Source organism: Protopterus annectens, chromosome 9.part0 (assembly GCF_019279795.1).
Source record: "Protopterus annectens isolate FY-2018-M chromosome 9.part0, PAN1.0, whole genome shotgun sequence".
Lineage (NCBI taxonomy): Eukaryota > Metazoa > Chordata > Ceratodontiformes > Protopteridae > Protopterus > Protopterus annectens.
The window spans coordinates 499,171,346-499,189,311 of record NC_056743.1 but is presented as its reverse complement, the minus strand read 5'-3'; the positions used below and the strand labels follow the sequence as shown (position 1 = coordinate 499,189,311).

The window sequence follows — 17,966 nt, the reverse complement described above, 5'->3', positions numbered from 1 at the left end:
TCTGAAATTTCTCAAAGTATTAAGTGATTGTCATATAACTTGTATTGATTCTTAACCAATGTTTTTATATTATCACAGATTTGTTATAATTATTTAAAACTGCAGGTGTTTTTGTTTTATTTTTGAAGATTGTAAAATTATTGTTCTTAAAATGTTTTGTAATAATTTGGAACTTTTCTGCCCAGGCCTCTGCTGAAAATAGGCTTCTGGCCAGTCGGACTTTCCCAGTAATAAAATGTCAATCAACAAATAAACAATCTTACCTAAATGACTATCACAAAACAGTAAAGTTCTAGCTATTTTTACATTGTTCAGGGCTTTTTATGCTTCCTACAGACATGCTTCTTCCAAGTTATGGTCACACATGCTTTATTTCTGGCATCACTGCGCAGCTGAACAGTGAGTGACAGGTTTGCTTTCGGGTCCCTGTGTAGGAATGTATGTACTAGTCTGAATCACCAGACAGGTTTACTTAAGAACAGCCTACTGGTAATCAAAAATAAAATGGAAATTGTCTACGCTGTAAGACTACTAGTCAGCACTTCCTACCTGAATACATTTTATCTGACAGCAAATAAACATACAGTACAGTGATGTTAAGCAGTGTAATGTAATTCACAGAAGATGCATTTTTTCTTACAAACTGCTTTCATTTTCAGGTTTTATTTAATTGCTGGTGGAATCCCCCTTATCATTTGTGGAATAACTGCAGCAGTCAACATCAACAACTATGGTGACAACTCTCAGTAAGTGTTTCAAATCAGCACTTTCGGCTTAATTGAGCTATTTCCTAAGTGATTATTAGTGCACTGTTTTGGTCATAAAAAGTGTGTTGGAAGGGATGCAAGGAAAACTAACAGTGAACAGCAACACCAAATTTCTTCACTTAATCAATTTCTGTTCAAGCCATCACTGAATGAAAAGGTTGTGTAAAAATAAAAATAAAAAAACTTTCTATATGCGCTAAAGGGCATTTTAAAGTCACAGCTTCTTAAAAAGCTGAAGACTAAAATAAAATGTGAGAAAAAGGATAAAGAGTAAAGTACATGGTTTGGCGTACCAAAATGGGGAAAACAGAGGGGATCACTGGAAGATGTGTGTTTGGGGGGGAGGGGGGCAGAAAACAGTAGTCCGTGCCTAGGGTACCATTTCACCTAAGTCCACCACTGTATGTAGAGGAGTTGTTGCAACTAAATGTTAGTAACTGTAAATGTCCTTTTGTGAGGCAGGCCAACATAGTGTGGTGCACAGGTCTATCAGAATGTAAGAGCATTGTAGTTGCAGGTCAGACTGTATGTACTACTCCTAAAACTTTGTAGAATGAACTAAGAAGTTGCTTAGGAGGGGAGGCAGTGACAGATAGATACTTAGACTGGAAGTGTCCAGGAGGCCTGCAAAATGCTAACAATGGCCCTGATGATAGTCAGAATTATAAGGCAAATTAGTCGAGTGCACTGTTTGCACCTTGCTAATACTCACCCATGTTGTACCCCCATATCTACAAGTTTGTGTTTGCACACCAACAATGATTCACTGCGTGTTATTTTCTCATTTCCATGGCTGTGAGACCATGGAATAGTATATTTAAGTAAAGAGTTGTGGGGACAAAACACCCTACGTTTGGAGTCCAGGGCGGCATGCCATCCTCAAAAATGCTTTTAGAGGAGTATTTGCTGTATATGAAATTTCAGATGAAATGCAGTTTGATTAAATGTGTTTAAGATTAATTTTTTTAGATATTGTATGATTAGATAAAGTCATAGATTAAAAGTATATATACATCTGCAAACATGAATTATAATGGGTGGGCAAATGTACAACAGGAATAGTGGTGCAAACTCAAGTGATACAATACTGACAGCCAATATATCGTGCTGTAGGGCATATTATAGACTAAGTGGCAAGGCTTTAAAATGCTTTGCCAAAGGCAGGGTTAGACACTAGGTTTTTGGAGGTGTTTCAAGGTGTCTCGGAGAGATGGTGGCAGTGGTATCTGTGAGATGGCTGAATAGTGTTGACCTGTAACACTTGGCCAGACCATCGGTCATCTTCTGTCACTAGTTTCACATCTCTGTCTACTGTTAATATGCTAGTCTAGTATTTTGCATATTTAGGTTTAAAAATAAGAAAGCTACTGGCATAATATTAATACAATTTTACTTTGTTTCTCCCCTCTAGCTGTTGGCTGGTCTGGCGACCAAGTCTTGGTGCCTTCTATGTCCCTGCAGCATTTATTCTTCTCATCACCTGGATTTATTTTCTGTGCACAAGGATTAATCTTAGACACTGTTCAAAGGAAAGCAAAGATCCTCCTATGTTAAATGAAGGTGAGCAACGGCTTGGAGGCAGCAACAATTACTTAACGGAGTCTGGCTCTGCCTCTACTGCACTTAACACTGGGTTACAGCTTCCAGTGATGGACAATATATATTCACTGAAATCACAGTTTGGAGCTCTCCTGGCAGTCCACTGTTTATACATTGCATTATGGGTGTTTGGTGCTTTAGCAGTTTCTCTAGAATGGTACTTCGATGTCTTACTTAGCTGCCTGTATGGTGTAACAGCTGTAGCTCTTGGCTTGTTCATTCTGATTTATCACTGCTTTAAGCGGAAAGATGTTCAGAACTCCTGGTTTGCTTGCTGTGCATCAAACAGTAATGCTCTACCTATGCAAGCTTACATTCACCCGAGCATTGCTATGGATGATGGCTGCCAGGTTTTCACTAGCTATAACTCAGATATCGCTCACTCCATAAAGTCGTCGTCTTCACCCAGCAGTAGCAATTCAAATATCGGGCACTGTAAGCTCACCAACCTACAGGTAGCTCAAAGCCAGGCAGAAAATGCACCTATAAAAACAACATGCTGTGATGAAAATGAAGAAGCCAACAATAAAAACTTGAGTGCACCCAGATATACAAATAGCTTGCAAAGTCGGCGTAACCATAAGTCAAGGACTAAGCAACAGAGAGACGGGAAGCACCATAGACTGAAGATGCTAAAAGGTCCTTCCTCAGAGCAGCCTTCAAGTGAGAGTGGAAGTACACACAACAGTCACTCAGAGAGCTACCAGAGCAGCAGAAACAGCCCACTGAGTAACGGACAAGTTGGAGGTGCACCACAGGAGAATGAGGCTTCAGTGACCCAATCGGAAGGAAGTGATACAAGCAGCCAACAGCAACCAAATCAACATGGTTACACTAGATCACACAGGAAATGTACCAGCAGAGACAACTTAAAGCAAACTAATGCTGCTGAAATGGAAACTAAGAGGAGGTCATATCCTCTAAATACAGCTGCGCCAAATGGAGTCCTTAAAGGAAGTAAATATGATGTCAACCTTGCAAACACAGAGAACACAGCAGGTATGAGAACTGGTCTCTGGAAAAGTGAAACTACTGTGTAGTTTGTGTTACCTGCTCTGAATCTCTGAGCTTAATAAACTCCCTTTGTATTATAAAAAATGAACAGCATCCCTCAAATGGATAACTCTCTGAGTAAAATAGATGATGGAAATTGTACCAAGTCATAGCAGCAATTCACTCATTGTCAGCTTCTGTAAAACAGAAGTATGTTCTAAAAATAATTTATTAGGGTTGGACTTTTTAGTAGAAGCAGCAGCCCTATTTTAATAGTACAGGTAATCAGGGCCTGAAATGCAGAGGCAAAGCCAAGGATAAAGCAAAAAACAAGAGTAGAGCCTTGTAAACTTTTCCTTTCTTGCTAAACCAAACCGCTGGCAGTCATTACCCAAAGTTCTAAAGTATTCAAGTAATACAATAGTTTCTACAGAGCTGTAATATATTCTTTAACTTTTAGTACTGCCTTAAAAAGCCAAGAGCAAGGTTATGCCAAGGTAAATTATTACGTTTAGAATTGCATACAATTTGCCATTAGAAAAGGTAACTTTATTATCTTTGTCATTCATCAATTCCATTAAAAAAAAAAGACACACAAGGGAAAAAAGCTGCCACTTTTATTACTCTGACAATATCATCAACTTGTCAGCAATGCATTTAAATTTATATAAATATATATTTTTTTATAAAATCTAAACTTTAGCCATTGGCAAATTAATTTATGAAAATTACATTTCCAAGCAATGTTTTTGCAGCCATAATTGTACATTAATTTTTGACAATCATATAGATTTTCATAAATCACATCTTAAACAATAATGTGCAAATTAAACAAATGAAAAAAAAAATGTAATAATGATATGAATGAACTTTATAGCAGCTACATGGCTGAGAGGACTTAACACACTACACAGTGTACTATTATTACAGGACAGCATCACACCTTGAAGTATACTGTTAAACTCTGACTGAGGCTACATTCCTTATGCATCTTCTATGATAAAACAAAATGGTGGATGATGTTAATGTAGTTAAGCAATGGGCCTCTACTGTGAAAAGAAAAATATAGAATGTTTTTGCTTTTTGCTGTATGGCAGAATCTCTCTGTTAAGGAGTGTTGCTTGCCATACGGCTTTCAGGTGTTTGTCATCCAGTGTGTGTGTGTGTGTGTGTGTGTGTGTAATGTGAAACAATGTCAGGCACTATGTATTAGCAAGACAGAAAGCTTTCGACCTGTAATAGATACTTCTTTGGGTTTGTAGTTTACCAAGAATATGCTGTCACTGCGGGAGCTCAGAAATGTTAGACCATAATTAAGGTAATGCTGTTTTAGGTGGTCTTAAACCACATTGAAAGAAGCCTGTAGAACCATACTGAAGGCCATAACTAAGGTATTGAGGATAGACGATACAAATTTGAAAACTGACAGCAGCACGTTAGTTCTGGCTTTTAAAACTTTTTATTCTGTATGCTACAGATAGCTGTACAGTACAACACAGCTTGATTACTATGTTTTGGTATTACAATGTTATAACATGACTTACTGCCATTTTTTTTTCAGAAACCAACAAATGAAGTACATTTAAAGCATGTAAGAATACTGACAAACTTTAGCACTTAGTGTTCTTTGCTTAAAAAAAAGGGGAAAAAAATATATATAATTACCTAAACATTTACACATTTCAGAAGGTATTAATCCAAAACAGCATGTGCCTTAAACAATCTTAATAATAAGTTGGAGACAGTTTGCCTCAGAGTGCTATACGAGTATCATTAAACCTAAGAAATGTATTAAAATATTTACTGCTTCAGCCTATTACATTATAGAAACATGGATCTGAACAGTCTTCTTAAAATGATGAAAAAATAGGAAACTGAAAATCTGACCATTTGTATAAAGCATAGTCAGATGGGCATTTTTTTCTAAATGGTTTTATTAAGATTTACAAGTAAAGTCAGATGGCCAATTTCAGGTAATGGAGTTGCTGTTTTTTATTTTCCTTCCTACATCCATTTCATCTTGAGTGTTTATTTTTTTTTTATACGTGGTTAAAATACAAGTGCCTCTTCTTAGGAGTAAGCAAAAGAGTGGAATAAGAGAATCAGACCAAGGTCTGCAGGATATACTGACATAGCTGACGTGCTGTAATACCAGACATTGGGTGTCAAGTGTCAGGATGACTGGTCAGCAGACAGACTGCCTGCCTTGATCACTTGTCTTATGCAGAAAGTAATTCCCGTAATCAAAGGAAGAACAGCCTCAGAGGTGATATCCTCTTTCAGTAAGGCTAAAATTGCAAATGTAAACCTGGTGCCACAAGGGCTAATTCCACTGCCACCAACATGAGAACGTATGAGGCGTATGAGCTATGGCATATTGAAGTCATGGTCTGGCACAAATAAGGTGCTGTACATACATGATAGGGCCAAGGGGTTTAACCTCCCAAAGAAAGTTATTATTTTAGCATAACACCACTAGAGTGCCTTAGTGTATTATACAATCAAATAATTTTAAGCAGTATGTATGCCATATTTACAAAATTATTTTAATATAGCCATTGTATAAGGACAGTGTTCAAGCCAAATTCTGTCTTGGCTCTCCAGAATGCAGCACTTTGTCCAGACACTCTATAGTACTTGTCAACATAAATGGCTCCCTGAAAGAGTGGACTTGTTATTTCTCTACACGCAGGTTACCGATTAGGCCCGTGGTGGCATAATTTCTTCTACCTTTCTTACAATATTAGCAACCATTTTTCTTTTAGGTGGTGAATATTTTCAGAAATGGTCTAGGATGCTGTGCCATTGTGTGACTGATTTTAGCAGATGACAAATCCTCCTACCCTAACAACCCAGCAAAGTGCAGCTAGTTAACAGTCTGTATTTTCCAACTACCATTTGTCATGTTATATTTTGTCAGTTGTATTAAGATAGTTGCACTAAGCAAGCTAATTAAAAACAAAACAGTAACAAATATGTTTTGGCATTTTATATATACAGTGAGGTTGACTAAAATTTGAATGAAAACTAAGAACATAGGGCTGACCAGGTTACCCGTAATTAATGACACTACAGGTCATTACTAAATTTCTGTTGACACTCATGGTATGGCAGCAACATCAGTAAAGGTCACTTAAGCTATCATAACGCAGTAAAATCTGAGAGTACATGATTATTGCACAAATTGTTAATAAAACAGAAAAAATGGTTGGAATGTAGCTGAAGGCCAGGAATCCAGAAATGCTTAATTTCATCGGACATCGCTAAGTACTCCAGCAAGACTTTCTGGACCATAAACTTGGCTAGTATGTACACCAATTTTCCTTTACAATGAAATCTATAAATGGGTTCTTGACAGTCGTAGTTTAAGTCCACTGTGTCAGCTTTTAGAAATCTGGGTATTTTCATTAGCACTTATTTTTTAAAACAATACCCAGTTTTCCATGCTAGATAATGTGCCTTGCTTGTACATGTTTTCACTTAGGAGATCAAAGCTAAATGTTTTGTGCTCACTACTCTTTTCACATGGAATTGATACAACTGATCTGATACCAGTCTTGTTAAAAGCCATTCACGCATAGGGCATGACACTTTGTTGCATTGGCAGCTTCTTTATAAGGACTCACAGCTTCGTCTACATGTGAGTTTGAAGTTGTACAACCGTGCTTCACATTTTGGCATACTGGCTTCTACTTGTAGACTTATATCACTGCATATATGTAGTGACTGTATCTGAATACAGATTTCCGTGTTCAGCTTACAAAGAAGCACGGCCAGTACATCCTTTATGAGGGAAACAGCACAAACGATGCTTAGCATAAGCTGGTTTTTGGAAATGCAGGTCTGTCTGTGCACTTGTTTGGAAGGCTTGAGCATACATTTCTGGTTCATGTTCATGCTTTACTTAGATGTTGATGAGAGAAGGAATTTAATAATGAATAATTTACTTAATAGCAGTGTGGGGTATGGTCCACTACCCCTATCAGAATGCTGTTGCACAAAGTATCTGCTTACAATCAGGCAGTCATAAGCACTAGTGGACTTGATGTTACATCCAGTGTTAACTTTTGTAATTTATAATTAAAACTGTTGTTTGTACATTCTCATATATGTAGTATGTAAAGTGAAGAAAAAGATTAACTTTTGCCTTCTGTGACTGACTTGAAGGTAAATGCTAGCACCTTTATGCTTGCCTTTTGTCAGCTTGTATGATATATTTTACCTCAGTTATTAATTACTTTAACAGTATTACATTCAACTTTGTCCCTTTGCCTTTAAGAAAGAGATGATATTTTTCTGAAAAGTATGCATTCAGTATTAGCTAAACAATCTTATCTTATAAACATGGATGCTAGTAAAGAAATTTGTGGCAGTTCTGCTATTGCACAGCAATTTTGTATTATGCTTAGTTTACATTTATTTACTTTGCTTATTTACATGTGTGGTATTAAGCTTATCGTAATATGCAATGATTCTTAATAAATGTGCCAAAGAGATATGTATAAAATGTTTTCATCGACAATAACTATTAGCAGACATTTTGTTAATATATTAAATGAAGGAGAAAAAAAAAACGTAATCAAACTCATTTGTGTAGTAAATGATTTAACATCCCACATCAACCTATTCCCAAATTAGGACATGCTCGTCATATTCTAAAATCATAAACAAAAATTGAAAGAGCTAAAGGACTATAAGAATAAGTTAACATTATTTGTGCAAAACATATTTAATTTAAAACATCTGTGCAGAAATCCTAAGTGGAATCGTTAGATTTTTTTGTTATTCTGTGAAAACAGTAACTGTTATTTTATTTGCAGAAATAGATAAAGATGTTGTCTGACAATGGAAAAGTGCAGACTGTTTGCTAGTCTGAAAAACTGGCTAAATGATGGCATTTGCTCAAGGAAAAAATGTGTACATTTTCTCCAGAAATGGAACCATCCAGGCTGTTACTTTGAAAACATAATTTGTTTGCTTTGCTATTTTGCGTGACCCTATATCTGAAATGGTGGTGCTGGTATTTTCAGAGTAGGACAAATAGTGTTCTTGTTTGCTTACAGGTCAGACTGCACAGTAGCCTCAACTTATAATGTTTAAAGAGTATGATATAAAGACATTCAAATGTCTTAAGCCACAAAAACAGAGATTGCATGTAAAGTTGGCTGGAGAGACAAAAAATAGAAAGCTATATGTCAACACAAACACAGACACACGTATATGTGAGCAGCAAGGGAAAGACTGAAATCTTCATACTGACCCTAATGACCATTTCTTGTAATCTTAAGAAACATTTCCCCTAGTGACACTGTTTTGTATTTATACCAAGGACAGTACTGCTGTAAGGATATTCTTTTACAGCAGATACTAAAAGGGAGGCCCACATAACCAGACTGGATGAGACAAGAGTCAGATGGTGTGATATGTGCTTATGCTAAAATCATAAGCTATCCAAATGTGCAGCTAAATTTCAAAGCCTGGAAACGTTTGGAAGCAGTAAAATCTTCACAAATACAACTCACAAAGCTTTTAGGATCAACCCTTCATCAGTGTGTAAAAGAATAATAAAATAAAACCATTTAAATATCTTTAAAAAATCACATGACAGTCCTCACCAATCCTATACATTCATAACTAATTATATGTATAAAAGACTTCATTTCAAAACTATTTTTTTTTTCCTTTAAAATAGGTTTAACGCTAACCACTGTGTTCAAACCAGGGGGACAGTCAGCCTCAAAGTGTGATCCATGAATATTCACAAACCTCTAATTCATTATTTAAATCATGATTTGATTTGACGATGGTGAGAACTGTCTTGTGATTTTCTTTTAGGATATTTAAATGGCTGTATTTTATTATTCTTTTACACACTGACAAAGGGTTGATCCCGAAAGCTTTGTGATTTGAATTAAAGATTTTATTGCTTCCATACATTTTCAAGGCTTTGGAATTTTGCTGCATTTTTGGATATTTTTATTTTGCTCCAACCTGGTTTACCTACGAGCTGTTCCTGTGCTTGGAATCATAAGTTGTCCTATATCTGAGAATTCCAGGTTATAAGAGTCATTCCATTTATTATATGCCATTGCTGTATCCCTCAGTGACACTTTGTATGAGAAATCAAAACTTAGTATCCTGTCATAAGCTACAGATTGCTGTGCATGTTTATCTGTAACTCCCATTAAGCTGTGTGAGTGCAATGGCAGACTTCTCTCTATACCTCAGTGATGCGGTTTTACTTGGTTGAGTTCAAATCACTAGTGTTGAACTTATCAGTATTTATTTTCAATAAGAAATCTGTGCCATTTTTTTTTTTTACAGATTCGTCTCGTCTTCATGTTTGTGTGATCATGGATTTGGTACATTAATAAGTGGATGTGGAGAACAAGCCTCTACAGTGTGTGTGCAGTGGGACTTACACAATGTAAAATTTATTGCTTTGTTGGTTTGCATTCCCACACAGCTGTAGTCAGCAAGTTAGTTCCTCAATGAGTTGATAAGTCATAGTGGAAGCACAATGGCATTACTAGGTATAAGCATCTCACACACACACACACACACAGTTTTCTTCTGTTATTGTGAAGCCTTTGTATATCAGATGATTGAGCAGGGCATTACGGGCTGTCAGGCATGCATTAACTATGTCACCTCATTCCATTCATCTATCTTTCAGGCATACAGTGACTGATCCCTCACATCATTTGTTCACCTATCAGTTATACAAATGTTTAGTCCCCTTAACTCCATCCATCCAGCTGTAAGACATGCAGTGCGACTCAGTCCACTCACTCCATCAATCCAGCCTTTACTGATATAGTCTCCCTCATTCCATCTGTCCTGCTGTCAGGTGTATAGTGTCTCAGCCCCTTCAATCCATTTATCCTGTTGTCATGAGAAAAGTGATTGTCTCCTCACTCCATCCCTTCAGCTGTCAGGCATACAGTGACTCAGTCCCTGCATTCCATTTGTCCAGCTGTCAATTTATAGTGCACTGCCTCTTCAGTCTATCCCTCCAGCTGTCAAGCATACAGCGACATAGTCCCTGTATTCCGTTTCTCCACCTGTCAATTTATAGTGACTCTGCCCTTTCAGTCTGTCCATACAGCAACTCAGTCCCTGCATTCCATTTGTCCAACTGTCAGATGTACAGTGACTCAGTCCCCTCACTCCATCCCTCTGGCTATGCCTGACGCACAATGATTCAGTCCCCTCACTCCATCCCTCCGGCTGTGCCTGACGCACAGTGACTCTGTCGCCTCACTCCATCCCCCCGGCTGTGCCTGATGCACAGTGACTCTGTCACCTCACTCTATCACCCCCCCCGACTGTGCCAGATGCACAGTGACTCTGTTGCTTCACTCTATTCCCCCCGGTTGTTCCAGATACAAAGTGACTCTGTTGTCTCACTCCATCCCTCCATCTGTGCCTGAAGCATAGTGATTCTGTCCCCTCACTCCATCCCTCCGGCTGTGCCTGACGCATAGTAACTCTGTCCCCTCACTCTATCCCTCCAGCTGTGCTTGATGCAGTGACTCTGTCCACTCACTCCATCTCCCCGGCTGTGCCTGATGCACAGTGACTCAGTCCCCTCACTCCATTCCTCCGGCTGTGCCTGATGCACAGTGACTCAGTCCCCTCACTCTTTCCCTCTGGCTGTGTCTGATGCATAGTAACTCTGTCCCCTCACTGTATCCCTCCAGCTGTGCTTGATGCAGTGACTCTGTCCCCTCACTCCATTCCTCCGGCTGTGCCCGATGCACAGTGGCTCAGTCCCCTCCCTCTTTCCCTCTGGCTGTGTCTGATGTACAGTGACTCAGTTTCCTCACTCCATTCCTCCGGCTGTGCCTGATGCACAGTGACCCATTCCCCTCAGTCCATTCCTCTGCCTGTGCCCGACGCACAGTGACTCAGTCCATTCCTCTGCCTGTGCCTGATGCAGAGTGACTCAGTCCCCTCAGTCCATTCCTCTGCCTGTGCCTGACGCACAGTGACTCAGTTCCCTCACTCCATCCATTCAACTGTCAGGCTTGCAACAACTCTGCCCCTGCACTCCATCCATTCAACTGTTAGAAGAACAGTGACTCTCTCCCCTCATTCCATCCAATCAGCTGTCAGGTGAACAGTGCATCTGTCCCTTCATCCATGGACAGTGATAGAGTCACCTCATTGCATCCCCCCAAAAAGTAAAAAGCAGAACAGTGACTGTTTACCAGACTTGGGTTACTGCCAGGGCTAATAGACAGAACAAACTCTGGTTTATTGAACAGGCAACATACCTCTCAATTGACCAAATTTCACCTCTTATTTTGTCTGTTCCTCATAAAATTTGTGGTTTTATGGCAAATCAATGTGGATTGAAGGCACTAAATAATGACATACATTTGAGCATCATATTTCATATCCTTCAGAAAATGCATGCTAACACAAACCCTGTTATTCTAGCAGCTAAGTTTATAAGAACAGTGTTTAATGTCTACCACTATTTTGGGGTTTTAATCCATCCCTTCATTTAGGCTTTGTCTATATTTCTTGGGCTAAGAGTCTGAGATATATAACCAGCAATGAAGCATTGTTTTATACATGTATGTGCTCATAATAATCTTTTTTCATTATTAATTTTTATTAACTCTGATCGTATCCTTTGGTCTCCACAAAATGATCTTGAATACCAGTGGTTGTTACCAGTCTACAGTGCCACTAATATACACAGCTGGTGTGCCAGCAATAAACCCAACTGCTGCACTTATTTGTCAACAGTCCATGGTGCCAAATATTTGTTTAGGTTTTTAGCCACCTTATTTCTTCTGATCTATTTTAGCACAGAATGAAACCCAAAAGAAACACAAGGCTGAGCAGAGAACAGGAGTATTTATAGGCTGTTCAGAGAGAGTTAATGAAACTGTTTCTTCAAAACAGAAACGTTTTAAGGAAGTTGACAGGCAAGTCAGCAATACTAGTGTGAACAATGACAGAGAGATAAAGCCCTGACTATGAACCAGGTGACCCTTATTTTATTAGAGGTTTAGGCACCTGCTGGCGCTGGCAAGGTGGAGGAGAGGTACAATGTAGTCTTGCTGGTTCATCTCTTCCAGTGGAGGAGTTCTGGGGAGTGCATACATGTGGCACATGGTCCTGTGACAATCTCCAGTGGAAACCAAAGACCCCAGGGGACCATTGGCGTCAAAGGGGAGGAGTATGTTACTGGGCATATGCAGTGGGGTTAGGGAAGAAAAAAAGTAAAAAGCAAATAATCACGGATTCAGCAGGGATGTCATTTAGGTAGCAATCAGATCTAGTCCCAGTGTATGTGGAAACAAATGGCCCAGTTGACAGGGAGAGTCAGATGGTCAGCAGGCAAAAGAAATAGCAAACATTTCAAAAGTAAAAAAATCCATGGAGAGGATGGGTCTGCATCCCAGTCCTGTAATCACAAGACCCGTCTTTTCAATATATTCCCAACATTGATTTAATGTTTTTAAAAGTTCATGTAATCACAAGACCAGTCTTTTCAATATATTCTCAACATTGATTTTCTGTTTTTAAAAATTCATAAGATAAATGAGGCCTAAAGGCAAACCATGACCTGAACTACAACTAATCCTAGACAGAAACCCTAAATAAATGTACAAGTTCAGCTCAAACAGATATGGTGTAGACAGAAGTTCTACTACAGTGGTGATCAGAGTTCAGAAACAGGTCAGTTCACTTGAGGAACGGCAAGGAAAAATCAAGCATATAAAGTCTGGTTCTTTTCAATTTGCATCGCCACCCCTTGAGTCTGCAGCAATGCATTCTAAAGCTTTAAACATAAAGCTATGATCAGAACAAGATACAACTTGGGCGGCCAGCACATTCTTTAAATCCTTGTGCTTAATATCTCTCAAATGTCGCATAACTCTGTCCTTCAAATGCTGGTCCATCTTTCCAATACAGAACACTGGGTGTTTTCAACAAGTTGCCAGGTAGACCAGATGCTGGGCATTACAAGTTGCATTAGCTACTACAGGTAATTAATTCCAGATACAGGGTGCACAAAGAGAGTGCAACGTTTCAGGCAGTTCTCAGTCCAATTCATTTCTTCTCTAGCAGCTTATTTACATTCAATAAGCTCAGCTAGCTTTCTTTCCTCGGGTTTAATTGACAGAGGATGCAAAAGTGAAAAATATTGCAGGAGAACAACCAAGGTCTGTTTTTAAGACTAGAAAAAAATATTAAAAGACTGCTGTGTTATAAGGATGGTTTTGAATGAAAAAATGCATACCTGAAGAAAGGAACAGTTAAATGTGGGAAGTGCAAAGTCTGTCCCTATTTAGATAACAGCAATCTTTTTCTGCATCCTGTATCTGGAATTAATTATCTGTTGAAAGCTAGTGCAACTTGTAATACCCAGCATCTGGTCTACCTGGCAACTTGTCGAAAATGCCGTGTTCTATATTGGGAAAACGGACCAGCGTTTGAAGGACAGAGTTATGCGACATTTGAGGGATATTAAGCACAAGGATTTAAAGAATCTGCTGGCCAACCACACTGTATCTTGTGCTGATCATAGCTTTATATTTAAAGCTTTACAATGTATTGCTACAGACTCAAGGGGCAGAGATGTAAAGAAGTGCACTGAAATGTGCGAAGAGAGTTGGATGGTGAACTTAAAGGCCGATAGCCCCCCAGGCCTAAATACAATGGTTCCGCTTAAACCAATACTAAAGAACAGACGTCCTACCATAGACTGAGCAAAGGCAGCTTGTCATCCCTAAAATTATGATTAGTTGTATGGTTTTGGCTCAGGATTGGTTAATGAGTAGGCGTTGCCTGCAGCTCGTGGACAACACTTGTTGAGTTTTATTTAACTTCAGCTGGAGAGCTATGCAGAGCATGACATGAAAAAGGCTTAACGGCTGAAAAGTGCTAATCGATCGTTTAGAGCTCTCATTCATTGGAAGTCCCTTATGTTTTGTCTCTATGTTTAAATAAACATTTTAGCTGTGGTGGTTCACCAGAAAGTTTTATCTACGTCAATGTCTAGCTATAGTTCATGAAACTTAAACAATCCATGAAACAAAACCTGCCTTGTGAACAAAGGAAAATGTCACAGTGTCATCTGATGGGAATCCTGTATTACAGGTTCCATCACAGCTGTCACAGTAGAAAAATTGCAAGCAATTGTTGCGAAAACAGGGATAACTCTTTACTTATAAATACTTTTCTCAGAATGAAAGAAATATTTAGGCAGTGTCAAGGTGAAAACAGTGTGTACACATTCCAGCAACACCATAAACATAGCTTGTAATTACATACAAACTTTGAGGCATTTTTTGTCCATTTAGAACACATTTGTGCTAAAAATGAGAAAAGTGTGTTATATCTTTACATCAAACAAGAATGATTCACATTGACAAAGGGCAGATACAATGTTTTAGGTTACATAAGCCACTTTTATTTTTTGTATGACAGCTTCCTAGTAATCTATTTCTGTGTAAAGTATAACAAACATGTTAAAAGCAAATAATCAAGTGACAAAAAACACTAAAGCCTGTATTTTTCTTTCGCAACCAGTTCACTACAAGAAAAAAGAAGTTATGTACTTACCATAACGGTCCATGTAAGTTGTTCATCTCTCCTTCATTCTTACAGATGGGTCCGGAGCCAATCCTCAGCTCCGAGTTGGCCTACTACAAAGCTCGAGGTCTTCAGACAGCTCAAGGCCAAGTCCCTATCCCATGATGCACCTAGAGTTACCTCAGATCTTGTTTGCTGCATACAATAATACCTTATGTCATTCTATCACTCTATAAGAGAAAGCTATAGAAGGGGCTTGAGCAACCAGCAAGAATCTAGCATCTCAGTCTTCGAAAAACCCTGGAGGGCGTAGGAGGGTGGGAAGTAAGAATGAAGGTGAGATGAGCAACTCACGTGGAATGTTATGGTAAGTACATAACTTCTTTATGTGAAGTTGCTTTATCTCGCTGTTCATTCTTACAGATGGGTAGCGTCCCAAGCACCATCTATCTCGGGTGGCTCATGGGAGTATGTTTTTCAGGACAGTAGACCCAAAGGAGGCCCTGTCAACTTTGCAATGAGTGATAAAGATATGAGGTCTTGACCAAGTGGCTGATGCACAAATGTTGTCTATAGGAAGTCTAGCAGAAAAAGCAGAGGATGTAGACACTGCTCTGGTAGAATGAGTCCTAATTTTGTGTTGTAAGGGTGTAGTAGCTGAATAAACAAATGTGATACAATCGGACAGCCACTTAGTTGTTTTATCCACTGGCATACTTTTTCTGGAATCTGAAAAGGAAACGAAAAGCTGTTCTGATTTCCTAAACTATTTTGTCCAGTCCAAGTAAAATCTGAGCTGTCTGTGAACAGCAAGCCTGTGCAGCATATATTCTAAGTTGTTGGAGTGATTGGGGAAGAATACTGGCAAATCAATAATTTGGTTAAGGTTAGTTTCAGTACAAACTTTAGGCAAAAAGGAGAGATTAGTTTGTAGTGAGACTGTCAGCATGGAAAATCAAATAAGGAGGCTTAATGGACAAGGCTTGAAGCTCTGACAATCTGCGGGTAGAAGTGACAGCTACTAAAAAGATGGTCTTCCATGACAAATACTTCAAATCACATGAGGAAGCTGGTTCAAATGGAGGGAGAATAATGCGAGAAAGCATCAAATTTAGATTCCATGGGGTATACGGGGATTTCACAGGTGGTCTGAGATGAAAAGTCCCTTTGAGAAAGGCTTTGGATAGTTTGTATGACATTATGTTCCATCCTTCAAATCCAAGGTGAAAATTAGAAGATCCTTGTAACGTGTTTGTGATCATTATAAGAGAACAAAAATCAGTCCGCGGGAGACCGCAACCACTCAGTTTATTATATTAACGTCAGTAAAATGCAGTACAACGTTTTCATCAGCATAAGTCATTGACTTCATCAGATACATAGTGGATTGCCTTAGCCTAGCTTATATACTGTGTTACAATCAATTAAAACTGTCATTTAATTAAAATTTAAAGAAATACAACCAAATTCACTGTTTAAATACTATACAGTCAATATATACTTTAAAAATATATGTAAATAATGCTTTTAAAATTAAAAAAACTCATTTTTAGCAACCACCTAAAACCCCAATAATATATTGGAATATTTGCATCAGAAAATATAAAAAGTTACTTCAAAACACTTTTGTGTTTATAAAAATGATTTCACAGCATACCAGCTTTCAATTTTAACAATGGGACAATAGATATAGTATCATTTAAGCCAGGTGTTTTATTTGCTTCTAGAAAAATTTGCCAATAGGTTTCCCTATGCTCTAATCTAATCTCCCAAGGACCCCCTCTATTGTCTCGGACCATGGTCTCTAATACAAAAAATTCAAACCTGGCCTGTTGGCATATCAATGTATGCCGAAACAGGGCATTATTAGAATTTTGTTTCTGTACTTCATAAATATGTTCGTATATCCTTCTCTTCAGGTGTCTTTCGGTTTTACCGACATAAAACCCTTGACATTTTTGAGAGGTGGCTATATATATCAGCCCTTGACCATTACAGTTCGAATAAGTTGTTGCGCTTATCCATCTGTTTCTAGCTACAATATATATTTTGTCAGTATGTGATATGTATTTACATTGTGAACATGCTCCACACCTGTATGTACCTTTACGTTGGTTGGAAAATCTATAAACACTGGGTTCGTATTCCAATAAATTCTTAATGTTATTCCCCTTTTGGAATACAGTTCTTACTGTTTTTCCTTTTAAATTAAGTTCAGTGATGTCCCGAAAACTTTCCCATTCTTTTTCCATTATTTTCCTAATATTGCCAGAATTGGCACTGTATTCAGTAATAAAGGCTTTGTTGAACCCGTGAATAATATCATGTTGCCCGCCATCTCTCTCAGATTTTTCCACCTTGCCTGTGCCCAAAATTGGTTGGTATTTGGTTTTCCTACCTTCCTTGACTTCCTTAAGGATACTTGAAATTAATTCCTCAGGGTATCCTCTTTCCTGAAACATCCCAATAAGCTTTAAACATTCCGAAGTCATGCGAGATGCCCTAACAAATTGACCCTTAACTATGCCCTTCTTCTGATGTCTTGGATGAGAACTATTGTAATGGATGTAGCTATTAGAGAAGGTGGGTTTTCTGTAAATGGAAGATTTAAAACCAGTATCCTGCACACTCAAAGATACATCCAAATAATCAACCCGATGAGTATTGACCTGATAGGTAAACGTCAAAAAATCAGTAGTGGAGTTTAGATATTTCATAAATTCCTCTATAGTACCCGTCTTACCTGTCCAAAAAATACAGATATCGTCCAAAAACCTGGAATAAAATATCCAATTTTTATTATACTCACTGTTTAAAATATACTTCTTCTCCCATACTGACAAAATGATGTCGGCATAAGTTGGGGCGCAATTTGCACCCATGGCCACCCCGGATATCTGTTTAAAATATTTCCCAGAAAAATAAATAAAGTTGTTGTGCAATACTAAATCCTCCAATTCCATAACAAGAAAGATGTCATGATCACAAGCCTGTGGTTTGTCCCTCATAGCTTCTTCTAACCAAAGTAGTCCCTTCTCGTGCGGTATG

At 38.3% G+C, this 17,966-nt stretch overlaps 1 protein-coding gene across 1 annotated transcript in view; it reads left to right on the top strand.

Moving 5' to 3' along the window:
- Positions 1–7,943, top strand: part of ADGRA2 (adhesion G protein-coupled receptor A2) — a 1,412,458-nt gene extending 1,404,515 nt beyond the window's left edge. Inside the window, exons 18-19 of the mRNA XM_044083057.1 lie at positions 660–746; positions 2,179–7,943. Coding sequence (XP_043938992.1) covers positions 660–746; positions 2,179–3,406 — 1,315 coding nt within the window. The 3' untranslated portion in view covers positions 3,407–7,943. The remainder of the gene's footprint in view (positions 1–659; positions 747–2,178) is intronic.
- Positions 7,944–17,966: the final 10,023 nt, after the last annotated feature.